Source organism: Megascapheus bottae, chromosome 6 (genome assembly GCF_031878675.1).
Source record: "Megascapheus bottae isolate mThoBot1 chromosome 6, mThoBot2.hap1, whole genome shotgun sequence".
Classification (NCBI taxonomy): domain Eukaryota; kingdom Metazoa; phylum Chordata; class Mammalia; order Rodentia; family Geomyidae; genus Megascapheus; species Megascapheus bottae.
In genome coordinates this window covers 51,947,309-51,963,676 of record NC_143514.1, presented here as the reverse complement: position 1 = coordinate 51,963,676, position 16,368 = coordinate 51,947,309, and the positions used below count along the sequence as shown (strand labels likewise).

Genomic DNA, 16,368 nt, shown 5'->3' with positions numbered 1-16,368 from the left:
GCATATATTCTCTCTAGTTTAATCATATGCAGAATAGAAGGCTGACACTTTACCAGCCTTTCCATGACCTCTGTGATCATGACCTCCGAGCATCACTCTCTTACTGAGGTCATACATGTGTTTGCTGTCAGTGATTCCTTTTTTCCTTCAATTTCATGCTGATTTGTAAGTTTGACTTTCTATTTTGCTCTTGCTTTATAGTTGAATATCAACCATTAACACAAAGTGGATGCAACTAGAGAATTACCTATAAATCCTTTTGCTGCTAGTAAAATTGCTCATCACAGACATCTTGAATCAAATCATCCTATTGCATGAAATGTACACTTAGAAATACCAGTTATTTATCCTTAGTATTACTCTTCAGCGGCTTCTCTATTCAGTAATCCCTTAAAACTAATGAGATTCCCAATATAGGTAGTAGTTGTACTCACTTTACTGGTGAGGTCAGCGCAGCCCAGAGGAGACTTAGATCAAGAACCAGTTACTTCACATTTTCCTTGTTCTTCCTTTTTTCCTTCCTCTTTTTTTGCTTATTTCCAGTGTTGCTTTTCCACTTTCTTAGTTACTTATATGTCACTATGATCCAAAAGAGATTTGAGTTGGCTTATAAAATAATATGAAAAAGAGCCAAATTTAAAATAGCTCATAGGCTTTAAAAAAATAATGAGGTGGGGCCAGGAGTTTAGCCTAGTGATAGAGTGCTTGCCTAGCATGCACAAAGACACCAGGTTCAATTCCTCTGTACCACATACATTAAAAAAAAGCCGAAAGTGGTCCTGAGGCTCAAGTGGTATAGCTCTAGCCTTGAGAAAGTCCAAGGACAGTGCTCAGGACCTGAGCTCAAGCCCAAGACTGGCAAAAAATAAATAAATAAATAAAAAGTAATAATAAGGGGAGAGAAATGTATGTAGAATGGCAAAAGGAAGCCATTAGATGGTAAACTGCAACCAATCTGAGAAGTAGCAGATCAGCTAGCCTGAGTTTTCTTTACATAAAAGAAAAACTAACTGCAACACCTTCATTCCTTTCTCAAGTGGAAACCAGAAGCCCAGCCCATCTTCATCAGAACTGATTCTCTAGATACAGGAAAATTTCCTCCTCTTCCTTACCTAGAAATGTTTTGAGTTGCTTGCCTTAGTTTTTATGGCCAGAGCAGAAAGTAACCCGGAGATAAGCTACCTGAGTGGCACCCCGGTTTTCATCAGCCTATGATAACAGTGTGCCAGAAGAATTCGGAAGCAGATGCTCCCTGCCTGGTACCCTGAAATGATAACTTACTGACTTAAATCTCTCCTCCTCTTTCAGACCCTAAGAGAGGGCACACAGGAACTTCATTCAGTCTTAAGCTCCCATCTTTCTCGTGCTGGTTCTTAAAGTGAATTCTGGCCCAAAGCCCTGAACTAGACAACAAATGGAAACCTCTTGTTTCCTGGTTCTGACCATAGAAACTAGAACTAATTCTCAGCCATCTTTGTAATTCCCAGTGTTCCCTACCAGCGAGAAGAGTCTACCCCTTAACTACAAAGGGAGAAAGAACTCCCCAAGTGCCATACTCCCCAAGCATATTCATACCCCAAATACTTTCTGTTCAGAAATACCCAACATAGTGCATTGATCCAACCAGAGATCTACTTCAATGGACTGCCTCTCCCTGCTCCACTTAACAGATGACTAACACTTCTATAAGTCATCCATAAGGCTTTGTTCCCCATGAATCCGTTTCTAATATTCCTTTACTATTTCATATGGTAGTTTTAAGTTCAAATTTGATGACACAAATGAGGTACCCAGTTTGGGTGTTTCTGGAAGACTATAAGTGAAAGCTTTTAATTTGATATTTGAAAACATCAGGATAATTTCCCACATTGTTTTAAGAATTAGGCTACTTTTATTACTGATGACATGAAAAAATGGGGTGGGGAATGTGGCTTAGTGGTAGAGTACTTGTCTAACATTCATGAAGCTCTGAGTTTGATTCCTCAGCACCACATAAACAAAAAAGATGGGAATGGCACAGTGGCTCAAGTGGTAGAGTGCTAACCTTGAGCAAAAAGCTCAGAGACAATGCTCAGGCCCCAAGTTCAAGCCCCAGGACTGGCAGAAAGAAAGAGAGAGAGAGGGAGGAAGGGAGGGAGAGAGGGAAGGAGAAGGAAAAAAAGAAAAGAAGAGAAAAGGAAAAAGAAAAAATGAAGGATAGAATAGAACAGATTCTTACTCAAATTCTAGCTACCGGACTTGGTGGCAGATCAGACCTTTCTGGGCCTCACAGACTGTTGTCCATCTAATGTACTGGCTTCTCCCAATTTACTGAGTAGTGTCACATCAGAGGAGTTGCTAATGTGGTGGCAAGTTGTTAAAGTGACACTTCAATTCAGGGCCTTACTAGAGTCACTCAGAGGACAGGACATTGTAAGCTGGGGATTTGTGAGGGAGAAGGCAAATAGTCAACTCCCTGAGATAAGCTGGCTTTGCTTTCTAGTCTTCCTTCCAGATGTTTTGTTCAGTTATCTACATACATCTCGGCAAAAGCTGATTAACTCTCTCAGACATCAGTATCTAACTGTTATTAATGCTTCAACTGATCAAATTACAATGCCACAGATCCTACTTGTGCTGTTAATATTAGATTTTGGATTCCGGTCTATAATGAATAATTTTTCCTCCATGCATTGGAAAAATTGGTTAGCAGAGTTCATAAGAAAGTTTAATTAGCAGGCTGTTTGTGAAAATAGCAGTTGTGAGTCATCATTCAGAGCGAACTAGCATTTTTCAGAGTTGAATTTGTTCTTCTGTTTCTTAACAGCCACATAAGATCCATGTGTTTGTGAAGCTGATTTCCGTGTGCTGCCCACTTGAACTGTACCGTGCAATAAACTAATAACAAAAACAGTAGATTCTAAAGCCCAAGAGAAAGAGGGGGTGTGGTATGTCTGTGCATTTGTGTGTGTGTATGTGTGTCTTCCAGAGGAATATCATGGGTTTATTGTGCAAGGTAGAATACCCTAGTGATTAAAAGCTAGTCTGCCTACATCTATACCCAGATTTACTGTTTACTCTTTAACAGGTAAATTCTCACTCCCTCTGGGCCTCAGTTTCCTCACTCATAAAATACGAATCTGGGTAGGATTATTCTGAGTATTAATATATGTAAAGTATACAGAAATTCATCTGGCATATAGTGATAAATTCCTTTTTCTTTTTTTTTCTTTTTTGTGCCAATCCTTAGGATTGAACTCAGCCTGGATGCTTGAGGTGTTCTGCTCAAGGCTAGTACTCTACCACTTGAGCCACAGCTCTACTTCTGGCCTTTTTAGTGGCTAATTGGAGATAAGAGTCTCATGGTCTTTTCTATTTGGGTTAGCTTCCAACTATAATCCTTAGATCTCCACTTCCTGAGTAGCTAGGATTACAGGTGTGAGCCGCCAGTGCCAAGAAGTAACATAATTCTTATAGCAATTCCATGAAATCTAAATAGTATTAGCCCTATTGTGCCAGTGTGGATATTTGTTTAGGTAGATTAACTTGTTGAAGGTCACATAGCTTCTAAGTAGTACAGCCAAGTTAAAGCCATGCTTGTTGACTTCAAAGCTTTAGTTTTGTCTTCAGCACTATACTACCTAGCTCCTGTGGTCATATGTTAATATGAATATTATACACAAGTGTGCCTATATATGTTGCTACAAAAATGTGCTCCTATCGTTTATGCAGCCACAGTAAGTGATGTTTGGGTTTTTCTCCTTGGGTCTTTGGTTCCCCTAGTAAAACTTCCTGTGCACATACATGCCTACTACTGACATTTTAGTGAGTTGGTAAACTTGTACAAGCATGAAAACCTACCTTCAGATGTCTGACTCTCATCCCTGCCGAGAGTCTCTGTCCTATTATGTCTTATGCCTACAATTATCTCAGAAGCAGGACTATTGGGTGTCTTCTGAGAAATGGAATCAGAGACTGTTATAGTGCAAAAAATTACTGTGAAGTATGTGTTAGGTGGTCTCGTTTTCTACTGGCCCCTGTGTCACCTCATGAACTGTGGCTCAGCTCTGGGAACCAGACATTCCCCCACATCACTGAAATTAGTATTAGTATCCAGTCCTATTTCAAAGAATAGTGTTTTGGAAGCCCATCAAAAAGTCCTCCCCAAAAATGTTTAATCTAAAGCTTGTTTTTAAAAAGGATTCTATGACAAAAATGAAGTGAAATAATCAGAAGAGATTTCTTGTTATCACTGTTTCTCTGAGTCTGTGCTTTGACACATTATGAAGCTTACATGGAATGGCAAGGCAAGGCATGGTGGCTCAAATAACCCTAGCTGCTTAACAGACAAGGGATATTGAGGGATCGTGGTTGGAGACCTATCTAGATATAAAAACTGGCAAGACTCCATCTCGACCAAATGTTAGTTACATTGGTGTGCACCTGCCATCTCAGTGACAAAGCCAAATTGGAGAATTTCAGTCTAGGCCAACCTAAGTATAGAGCCCTACCTTCTCTGGAAAATAACCAACACCAAAAGATACTGGGAGTTGCTCAAGTGGTAGAGCAGATGCTTAGCAAGTACAGGGCCCGGAGTTCAAACCCCAGTACCAACAAAGAACACCAACAAAAACGAATGGCAGAATACATTTTCCAAGGCAGGAAAGAATAGAATTTCATGAGGGATATGTTTGGGGATGGAAGAGAAGGCGACAGTATGGAATAGTTCCTACCTGACTCTCCTTTCTATTATGAGGAATTAATTAGGGTGTTCTACTGCTGGTGTTGGTGTGCTGGGAAAGTCTCACTGACTCTCACTGCAAATGGAGATGCATAGATCTTACTCTCTAGCACTTAGCACAGTCCCTTTGCAAACAAGGCATTGTTTGGAAAGTTACTGAGCACATTCTGGGGATGATTCAACCTATGGGCCATTAGGTGTCTTAATGGTAGGGATGACATTTCATTTTCCATTACCTAGAAGCACTGAGCCATGAGAAGAGAAAGTGTTCACTGTTTTTGATTCCTGGGCCCTCCCTCACTACATGTTTACCAGGTTTCTGACTCCGTGGAATGAGGCTGCGTGGTATAACCCTTCCCTGACATTTCTCCGGTGTTTCTTTGCTCCTCACATTCTACCTTTTACACCTGTTTCTGTGAGCAGACTTCCATTCGTGGGTTTCTATTTCTTTTACTTCTCTTTCTACTGGCAAGCTAAATGGTGATTGAAAAACAAGCATACTTCAGATTTTTTTTCTTTTACATGAATGTAAGGAATTTCTTTTAAAATGTGTTGGAACCAAACAAATTGAGCTTCATAAGGCTGAGCCTCACGTGTGTGTGACCCCTTACTGTCCACAAACTTGGTGGGAAGGACTTGATGGTCTCCACATTCACACAGCTGCTCAGGGTAGAGCCCAAGGCTAGAGAACCCCAGGCCCTTACTTGAGAGAGGATACACTGGCAGGGATTTTCACAGTGCTGCTCCAGCTAACATTTGATATTCTGATTCATCTGTGTCTGAACAAGTTACTTACCTCCTCTCCTTCAGCAAAAGCCATGGGTTTTCTTTAACTTCAACAAAGGCAGGGTTTTGTTGTTGTTCCTGTTATTGTTTCATTTTGCTTGTTTTGGGAGCCATTCATGGGGCTTGAATTCAGAGACGGGGCTCTGTCCCTGAACTTTTAGACTCTACCACTTGAGCCACAGCTCTACTTCTGACTTTTGGATGGTTAATTGACGGTATAAAGTACGGACTTTCCTGCATGAGCTGGCTTTGAACAGGTCTCAGCTTCCTGAGTTGCTAGAGTTACAGGTTTGAGCCACCAGTGAGTGACTGGCTTAAAGGCAGTTTTAATAGATTGACATTCAGTTAATGCTTCAGAAGCATTGTTTTTGTGCCAAGTCTTCTCTGAAATGAAATCCCAACATGATAGCATGTCCTTGGAAGGACATTGTCTGGTGGAGTTTTAGAAGTCATTTCCTTGGTATTAAATACAGCAGTTCTTTTTCCCCCAGACACTATTTGCCCACAGGAAGTCTCATGTTGCCCAAAGGCTAATTAGAGTGCATGCAATTAGTATTAACCTGGGAGGGTTGTTTTTTTTTTTTTTTTTTTTTTTTTTTTTTTCTTTTTCTACCTCTTCTTCCTTTGTTGCTAAACCCTGGGCTTTAACATGAGCAGCATTTCCGGAATCACCTAGTGGCTGGCAGCCACTCTGGGTGGAAAGTCTTGTCTGTCTGATTTCCAGACCTTTGTTTCATATGAGAATAAGCCAGCCAAGAATTAACAATTCTGGTTCATTTTTATGACTATCTGAGAGTGTGCCAAAAACCCTCCTCTTTTTGTTTCAGTCCTCATTAAAAAATATTTTTAAATGTGTGACTATTCTTTCCTGTCTTGTAAGAATATTCAGAACATAATTTAATTTAATATCACTTCTATTAAGAATTTTTCATTGCCCCAGGGTCATTTCTTTTTCCTTTTTGTGGGATGAATGCAGAAGGTGAAATCTTCATTTCCAGGGCTCCTATTGTCTCTGTTACAGTACTTACAATACTTTGCCCTTTCAATTTTCTTAAAAAAAAACAAATATACTTGATACTGGCTTTTTATCTTATTAATTTTCATTCTCTCTTGAACAACAGAAGAAAACTAGGTCTCAGAATAGTTCTGTTTTTCATTTGTTGAGGTTTGTTATTGAAATTTATAGTTGAAGACCTGTCATTTGAAGCAAGTCATTTTATAGGACAAGCTAAAAAGAGTGGAAAGAAAAAGAAAGATCTCTTTTGACAATCAGTTGGTTGGTTTTCTTATTGCATAATGTAAATTTCTGTTTGGGATATGTGGAAAATGGGTGTATTTATCCTCTAAATTTCCGTGTGTTTTACCATAGAAGTGAAGGTGGTGTATATGCGTCTATATGAGCTGCTGGTTGATATTTTCTCTGCATTCAAACATCCATTAAAATCCTGTGTGTGTTTTGAAGTTAAATAGATTTGTTTGGAGAGCCGAGTATTCTGGGCATTAGACTCCCGGATTTTAAATGGCAATGAGAACACCTGCCTTGTAGAATTGTTTTAGGGAATAGGTGGGATGACATAATGAAGGTGCTTAGTAGAATAACTGGCACTCATAAAAGTATTTTTGTTACTATTTACTTGTCTGATTCACTTGTGGATCCACTAAGTCTACTCTGTGTCAGCCATTTGAAGTGCTCAGATTAGTAAGGCTCCTATCCCTATCCTCAATGAACTTTCCAGTCCATGGAGAAAGATCATCAGTTCATCAAAGTGGTTTTGAATGCCATACTATGAGACTCGCACCTTGCTTGTTTCTGTCTTGATGTCACAGGGTAAATAAAAATGGCATCCACTTAGGAAGCCAGAATGTTGCCTCGGGAAATAACCAAAGCCTGACTCAGGAAAATGCTGAATAAAGAAGGCTAAGTTCTGTTAATTTTTTTCTTCTTCAATAGTGCCTTTGGTAGCAGATACACTTATAATTTCAGATTCCTAAGTCATTCCTGACTCTTTGCCAGAGGTCTAGGAAGATCTATATACAGCTGAGGATGGGTTCAGATAGGTATCAATAACCAGTGCCCTATGGAGGCAATGCCTGGGAAGTTGGGACATTTCTTCCCCTAAATAATAGGTGTACGTGCTGTCCCTACCTCCTTTGCCTATAGCGCTTGTCTGCCCACTGCCTGGCTGCCTCTTCACTAATGATCATATCCTCCCCAAAAGCCCTCTCTCTTTCTCCATACCCTAATTCAAAAAACCATATCCTACTGTTGTGAATTTGTGGATCTGACTTTTCCGAGTAGACCATGTATTGCCTGTTTCTTCCTTGGTCCTCAGTTTCACAGAAAGGATTCAAAAGTGATCGCTCCTAAAGTCTTTTCTAAGACTGGCATCCATTGTGTATCAGATGGAGCTTGACATACGCCACTAAGCTGGGAGATGTGAATGGGTTACTTGGGATATGTATCCAAATGTTGTTTTCTTAATCAAATGATTTTAAACAATCTATGGAAATTAAGTCTAAAATAAATACAGCTTAATATCATTTAATCCTCACATTAGAGAGGGTCTTGTGGGTCATTTTGCAGAAGGCTCTAGCACATCCTGACAAAGTTTAGGTCTGGCTTCTTTTATACATTTCTAGTTGCAGAGCCCTTAGCACCTCACAGGGCATCTCACTCTCACTACAGATATGGTATTAGAAAGTCCTTTGTTTTTATTAAGGTAAAAAATTGCCCTCTAACTTTCTTCTTCTGACTGATCCCTATTTTCTCCATTGGAATGCCATAGAACAAGCATATCATGCATTTCCATGACAGTTTGTTTTTCAACTATTAGAATGAGCTTTGAATACCTGTAAGGATTTTTCTCTTTGAACTAAATGATGATATATCTTTTGAATGTATCTTGTAGGATCTGATTTCATATCTCTTATCACCTTCACCTTTTTCAATGATATTCTTCCCAGTCTCTCCCTTTCTGTTTTGGTGTAGGGACAATTGAGAGTGGCACACCTGGAAATATAAACATAGGAATAAATAGTAAAACATTTATTCACTCAAAAATACTTAGTTATATCCAATAATGTCATGACTCTTTGAGATCCTGGGGTACACAGTTAAAATGGACATCATCTTGCTTTCAAGTTGCTCCCCCTACTATATTTTCCTCTTAGAACTCATCATTATCTGGCAAAGTTATTTTTATTTTTGTGTGTCTTGTTCAATCAGAATGCACATGGTGATAACTGAGCCAAGTGTGTATGCTCTCTTAATCATTTCCAGGCCTGGCAAATAATAAAATACTCCAAAAATCGGTGGCATAAATATATTGCTTCGATTCAACCCTCGAGTTAAAATATCATTACCTTGATAAAAGAACTCTGTAAAAAACTCTATCCCTTATCTTTTTTGTGCCAGTTCTGAGGCTTGAACTTGGCTTGGGTGCTATCCCAGAGCTTTTGATGCTCAAGGCTAGTAGTACTTTACCACTTGAGCCACAATTCTATTCCCAGTTTGTTGTTATTGTTGTTCGTTATGTTGTTACAGATACGAGTCTCATGGCCTTTCCCACCTGGGCTTGTTTCAAACCAAGATTCTCAGATTTCAGCTTCTTGAGTAACTAGGATTATGGACATGAACCTTCTTAAAAGCTCAATTCAATTGTCCCCTCCTTCTGGAAGTTTTCCCTATGTTGTTAGTCAGACTCAGTCTCTACTACCTTTCTGTCCTTATAGAGAGCTTGAAAGAAAAATCTCTGTATGTTGTTCTTGCTAGCTAATAGTAAGCTCCTAGCCCTGTCTTTTTTTTTTAACATATTAAGTCTGAAGTCAGAAATATTTTGGGATCTGTCCATAATTTCTAGCACGCAGCGATGCTTACTGCTCAGGATCTTTCTCTACTTTCAAGGAGTTTGGGGCTTTGTGGGAGACATTATACCACCAAGACAACAGTGTAAGCTGGTATCTAATGTGAGATGAGAGAAGGAAAAGAAACCAACCCCACTTGAACACCTGTCAGATATTTTCCATGTTATCACATTTAAAGCTCCTAACAACCTTTTGAAGAAAATATGCTTGTGTGTGTGTGTGTGTGTGTGTGTGTGTGTGTGTGTGTGTGTGTGTGTGCACGATTAGGCCCGAAGCTTGAATCCCCTGAGCTGCTATTGCTCAAGGCTAGGGCTCTACCAGTTGACCCATACCTCTACTCCCAGCTTTTCTGGTATTTTGTTGGAGATAAAGAGTCTCTTGGACTTTCCTGCTTGGGATGGCTTCAAACCACAGTCCTCAGATCGCAGCCTTCTGAGTAGCTAGGATTATAGACAAGAACGACCAGCACTCAGCAGCATCCATTTTATAGAGAATACCAAAGCAGAAAGATAATAAATAGAAAGGCAAAATGTTAAGCAAAAAGAAATAGCATCTAGTCAGAGCCCTCCCTTCCCTGATATTGCTGCATTGAGTGTGTTGTTTTCCACAAAGCCAAGGCACAGGGAGGTTATTTAACTTAGTAAAGATCATACAGCAATAAGCAGAAACACTGAGGGTCAGACAACATCCGCGTCACTTTATGTCACCAGAGCATCTTTAATATGCAGGTGATTCGCCTGCGCATCTTGTTGGAAAGCTTCAGCAGCTCTGAGATGGCACCCGAGACTATGAATTTCTCACTCATCCCTAGGTGACATTCATGAAACTGGTACAGGAACTAACTTTCATCTACATGCAGTGTGAGGCAATTTTGCAAAGTACTAAAATACAACTAATTTTCAAACACTGGATTTTCATGAAAATCTAATTGATCAACTCTGTTAAACTCCCAAAGTGGGGTAGGAAGTGGTAGAGTCAGAGGGGCTCCAGAATCCCAAGACACTCCAATCTTAGAGTTCCCATGGCAAGATGAATGCCAGACACTTCTAAACACTTGCACCCAGGCCCACCTCTGTTAGGAAAGAGCATTTGCTTAGATGACACTCAAAATTTGGTGTCATTCAACTCCTGGCCCTTGCCAGTTTGCTATAGACAGGTTATGTTACCTTTGCTTGAACCTCACTTTCCATTTCTGCACAGTGGACACCTATTTCAGACTGAATTAAATGAGGTGACATGGCTAAGCCACTCAGCACAGTGTCTGGCACAAAGTGGCACAGAATAAATTATAGCTGCTATTAGCTCCCATGTTACTATAATCCTCACAGTGATCCTTTGATTATGAGGATTAAGGGATTACCTCTGTTTTCCAGATAAGGGAGCAGGCTGATGAAGCTTAAATGACTTAACCAAGGTTATATAGCCAATATGGTTTCTGAGGCACATATGCATGTGTATATTGCACTGACAGCCATGGCTCTCTCTGGCCTGCTTTTGGTGTGCAGATAGATTTCAGGCAGCTGAAAGCAGGGAAGGGCATCTCAGGACTGGCAGCAAGAAGGCTCTGTGATTTTGATTTGGCTGTGGTTAGCCTAGCGTGTGAATTATCTCCACACAGGTGATCTTAAGGTGACTGGGGACTTCCATCATGTGCTTTGAGAACAGCCTGAATTCAGCCTGAGCTAAGGGTTCTAACACCCCCACCCAAATTCTTACTCAACTCAGAAGTTTTCATCAGCAACAACTACCCATCTGCCTGCCCTCTCCAGGGCTTTGTAGAAGAGAGGAATAACTGTTAGTTTCTGGAGAAAGATGAGTTTTTTTAAGAGAAAAAGAGCAAAGTGAGCAGGTTGATCATGCAGAAATGCTGAGGCTCCTTCCAGCCAGCTTCTCTGCTTCCCTGGATGGCCACAAGAATGCCAGGGCCAAAATAATCCCCAGAACCCTAAAGACAAAACAATCTACTTCTATTCAGAATCCCAGAAAATGCAGAGGTGTGATCAGCTGAGATCTGCATACTTTTTAGGGACCGAGTATAACAGTAATGGAGAAAACAAGCAATGTAAGATAATTTACCTTTCTTTAGTTGATCCAAAAAAGCTCCCAAAGTATTCAAAATACCTTTTTTTAATGAGTAACAGTGATTATAGCAAACAGTATGAGATTAGAGAAAAAAATATATTCAGACCAGGGCATCAGCAAAAGAGGACCCAATGACCAAGCTGGCCCTGCAATGTGGCTTGCTAGATAAACAGTTATTGACCCCTGCCACACTGTTTACATATTGTCTCTGGCAGGCGCACAATGGTCCAGTTCTCATGGTAGACTCATCAAGCCTAGATATTCTAGAAGAGAGATATTAGCATATCAAACTAGGACGACACCCAGTGTGTTTTTGTGTGCATGCACATGCCTGTGCTTTATAAACACAAAAAATATTCAGGTTCAGGTTTAAGAACAGCTTGTTCAAAACAAGAACCTATTTAATCCAAAACACACTGAAATTCTTTAAAATGTAGCCATTATGCATAGCAGTCTTCTCTTGGAAACCTCATTCTGAATTCTAAGTTTCTGTCCTAAACTGCCAAGAATATATTTCCTATGGCGTCTAGTAAGTGGGGACCCCTAGCCCAAACCAGCTAGACATATTGTTAGCTACTAATCAGCTGGAAAAGTCGTAACACATGTGGGAATCACATACTATAGCTTAAGAAGAAGGAAATAGTCTTCTTTTTATAATGTCATATCTCTTCAAGAGAGGCAAGTCTATTGACACCCTTTTGATCACTTCATTTTTATCTGTTCAACTTGTCATCAAAAACAAACATATAAACAGAACAAAAATAAAGTTTGTTTTCAGTTTCTGTTCATAGAATTGGTTGCTATATCTCTATATGTGCCCATGCTCCTGTTGGTAAAGAGAAAGGATGTAGCTACTTTTTAAAAAGGAGAAGAGACTATGATGTATTTCTGGATTGTCCCAAGCCCCAAACTGGGTCCCCTGGGCCTACTGGGTCTGCTGACTCTCTTGGTCCCCATGGAAAAAGTGTCAGTATTCTTTTGTGAATGTATTTCATCTGCATGTTTCCATGTACATTTAAATATAAAACTGCTGATTCAAAATCCAACCCCAAATACATGACTACCAAAATTAAAACATAAAATTCTCCCTCATTTTACTCACCCGTACTACTAAAACAGTTCCTCAAAGAAAGGAAGCGTGGGTTTGGACCTAGGGACTTAAACTTCTCTAGGGCATTTTAAAGGAAAATACTTGGATCCATAGAGTATTTTTTTATTCAATATAGCTGGACTCATCCTGTAATGGTGAGAAGCATGTGAAGAAAGCTTGCCTGTGAACTAGGCTAACCACAGGTAGTTCCATTGTGCTGTCAGTCTCATATCTTCCAATTCACGGGCAAGTGTTTCCATCTCTGTTCCCTTGTTGAGTGCAGCATTCTGTTTCAGTGTTTACAGTTCATTATTTTTAACTCAGGAGAGCCTCCATTTTCTCCCTTCTTTTCTGAAATGACATTCATCTGGCTTCCCGTGTTTCCAAGTGTACCTTGATGCTAAACGAACTCTCTCTAAACCTAGGGCAGGTGATGCTAACACAGGAGTGCTAATGATAGTCAGGAGCTGAGGTGATGGTGGGTTTGGGATTGATCCAGGCAGGTGGGTTGATACGATACCTCTAGCTGAGCCAGGAGTCCTTTCCCTCATTTCATCTTCAGAGCTTTCCTAGCTGCTGAGCTGGAGGTGTTTTCCTTCCTTCAGAAGCAAAATCTAGAACAGATAAAACTGAAAAGACAGAAATCATACCCACTATATTCACTTTAGATTCCTAAACTGAATTTAGATTTTATAGAGGTGACCCTATCAGGAAGATGAAGCCCTGGTTCAGTGCCTGTGCGTGGCTCCATCACCATGGTGAAAGAGGAACTGTTTCAGTGTGAGTAAGCTCTAATGTTTGCAGTTAAGGAGAGCTTTGTATTTTCTATTTTAATTTTTAGACATTAAATTGAACTAGAAAAATAGACCATCTGACCAGTTTCCTAGAAGTCATATATAAGGCTGCTTGTTGACATAATTACTTAAAAATGCCCTTTAAAAGCAGCTCCGCTCGGTGCATGATCGTTCTTAAAAGCTGATTATAAGAATATTTTAGTACAGCAATTTTTAAGGCTTCTAGTATGCAAGGTAAATATGGCTGAGAAATTTGCATGATGAAAATGGATTTAATTAGGTGAATTTAGTTAAGCTTGATGAGGTGGAGCCAAATTTAGAATAAATGATATTTTTAAACCAATGGGATTAGTCTCTTGTATTTTTGTATCTTTGTATTTTGTTCAGTTTTGCAAAATGAACTTTCTTGGAACACATAGTGGGGTTTTACATTGACACATCTCTCTCTGTCTCTGTATGAGTCTGTCTCTCACACACACATACATAGTCTCTCTCTCTCTCTCTCTCTCTCTCTCTCTCTCTCTCTCACATACACACACACACACACACACATACACACACACACACACACACACACACACACACAGTGCAATGGAAAGAGAAGGGCCCAGAAGTTGGAGTATGCCCAACACACTCTTCTCCCTTCAGTTTCTTATTCTGGCTGGTGAAGGTACTTGTCTGGCAAAATTTTCCTCATCTTTCCCATTTTAACCCTGCTCTTCTGAAATACAAAGGAATATCCTAATGGAAAGTGTTGTCATATGGAATTTTCTATTTGGGGGACAAATGCTATCGAGTTTCCTCTTGATTCTCTTTGCTTCCATCCAGTAAAGGATAGCAGAGTCACTCGTTTTCTGATCCAGAACCCAACTTGTTTTCCCAGGTTCCATCCTACAACTGACACAAACACAGACATTTACCAGCAAAACAGAAGCTGTTGGAAAGATTTTTTGGCTGCTGAAATGGGCTCCTGTCACCAGGACATGGCAGGCTTTTTGCTGTATTGTCTCCCAAACCTGCCCCAATACTCCAAAGAGAGCTTTATGTAATCTGTCTTTCCTGACATGTGATGTCCTGTCATTTTCTTCCTCTTCGGCTCTGCTACCGCCCACAAATCAATATCCTTGCCTAGGAAGTTCAAGCTGGCTTTGCAGCCACCACAAGCTCTGTGATTCTTAAAGGGTATGTCAGAAAATGTAAAGTTTCCTAATGATATTTCTGGCTGATGACACATGGCAGAGCTGATGGACTATTTATAATCAGTGGCACGATCGCAAGCACATTATTTTTATTTCACTTAGGGGGGAGCCCTGTCACTTGCTACCTCTCTTCACAGACAAGTTGATGCCATCTCCACCTAAAGTAGCTAAATCCTCTTTGCACAATGTGTTTTCACTCTCTCCTGTGTGTTAGGAGCACCTTGGTTCTTTCCAATAGAAGCCTTTGCCCTCCTTTTTCTTTCTTTCATTCTTTTTTTAAGTGTTCTTTGGCTCCAAGGAATGATAAGGGCAAAGGGCAATTTGTAGCCACTGCTTTACATTCTGGTCACGCCTAGCATTCTTCACTGTAAACATCTGAGGTTTTTGCTGCTCAGATTTGCTGTATCTCTCTGCGTGTGGGTGTGGCCAGCATGGCCAAGGCAATTGAAATGACTGCTGCATCCAGGGTTTGCCCCAGTTTTATAGGTCTGAGCTGAGTGGCACTGCCTTTAGTTGAGCCCCTATTATATTCTTGGCAATGTAGTTAGTATAGGCATTTTATTTACAACATCTTGCTAATTCTCAAACCTATCTGAGGTAAGTGCTGTTAACTCCTGAAAGGAGGTCTGGGGAATGAGAAAATTAAAGATTTCTCTTGGGGCTGGAGAATGTAGCTCAGTGGTGGAACACTCATCTGGCACATCCTAGCTTGTGCAAGGACCAGGGTTTGAGTCTCACTCCTACAAGGCAGTAATGCATCACTTCATTCCAAAGTCACATCAGTGACTCCAATTCGAGTCTCTACTAGCCAACTCCATATGGTCTCTTTCCACTATCCCATCCTGTCTTCCTGATTATGTGGACCCTTTTATGTACCCAGAGTGGGTGCACAAAGGTGTCTACTTAGCTTAAGCTTGGGCAGCTCCTGTGAGTTTTAGTGCCATCCAGTGAGAGATGGAGGAATTTTTTAACCTCTCAACCTGGGGGTAAACTGTGCTATAAAGGAAGGATTAAGCCAACTACTATGGGAAGTGTTGTCTCTATAAAGATACTGAGCACTTTCTCTCCTTTCCTCTCTCTCTCTGTCTCTCTCTTTTTTTCATGTTTCCACAGGACAGAGTTTAGGGTATGGATTTGTTAACTATATTGATCCAAAGGATGCAGAGAAAGCCATCAACACTTTAAATGGACTCAGACTCCAGACCAAAACCATAAAGGTAAGAGGCCATATGCCGGCTTCTGATTCAGGAGGCCCCGGTTAAGTTTCATTCCATGGGTCTAATAAAGTAGGCTATATGGAAACCTGAAGGTGGGGTACTTTGTTTATTAAAGGACATTTCCTGTTCATTCTATACATGAGTCTATACATGGGCTACCACAGAAGAGCAAAGCAAGAAAGACTAGAGGGAAGGGACCAGGAGCCAACATAGAAGGTATACATAGTATCTGAGAAAGCGAGTCCCCACCAAGAAGGCCTGTCTGCAAAAGTGGCCAAAAGTAAGCCAAGGGAAGAGGAAAGTGATTCCACATGCAAAAAGTGTGACCAGTGACGAGTCAGTGGTTCATCAGTGATGAGACAGTGAGATGAACAGGGCCAAGAGACCTTAAGCACCAAGCTGAGCAGCTTTGGCTTTTCCTAATGGTAGTTAGGGGCTTCCTAGAAGAGAATTGGAAAGAAAAAGATCAATTATAAATAAACAACCTAATGTCATAGGGACAGGACAACAAAATTATTAAGAGCGCAGTGAAGGGCCAACAGAAATAATAATATTCCAGCAATTTGAAAAATAGCCAGGCAGGTAGATATCTCAGGAATAATCACTGAAAGTGGAA

The 16,368-nt window shown here is 40.4% G+C and overlaps 1 protein-coding gene across 6 annotated transcripts in view; it reads left to right on the top strand.

Moving 5' to 3' along the window:
• Elavl4 (ELAV like RNA binding protein 4) overlaps positions 1 to 16,368 on the top strand; it is an 88,451-nt gene that overhangs the window by 46,225 nt on the left and 25,858 nt on the right. For all 6 annotated transcript variants that reach the window (XM_090334877.1, XM_090334879.1, XM_090334876.1 and 3 more), the window contains one exon: positions 15,649 to 15,752. In XM_090334877.1, coding sequence (XP_090191003.1) covers positions 15,649 to 15,752 — 104 coding nt within the window. The remainder of the gene's footprint in view (positions 1 to 15,648; positions 15,753 to 16,368) is intronic.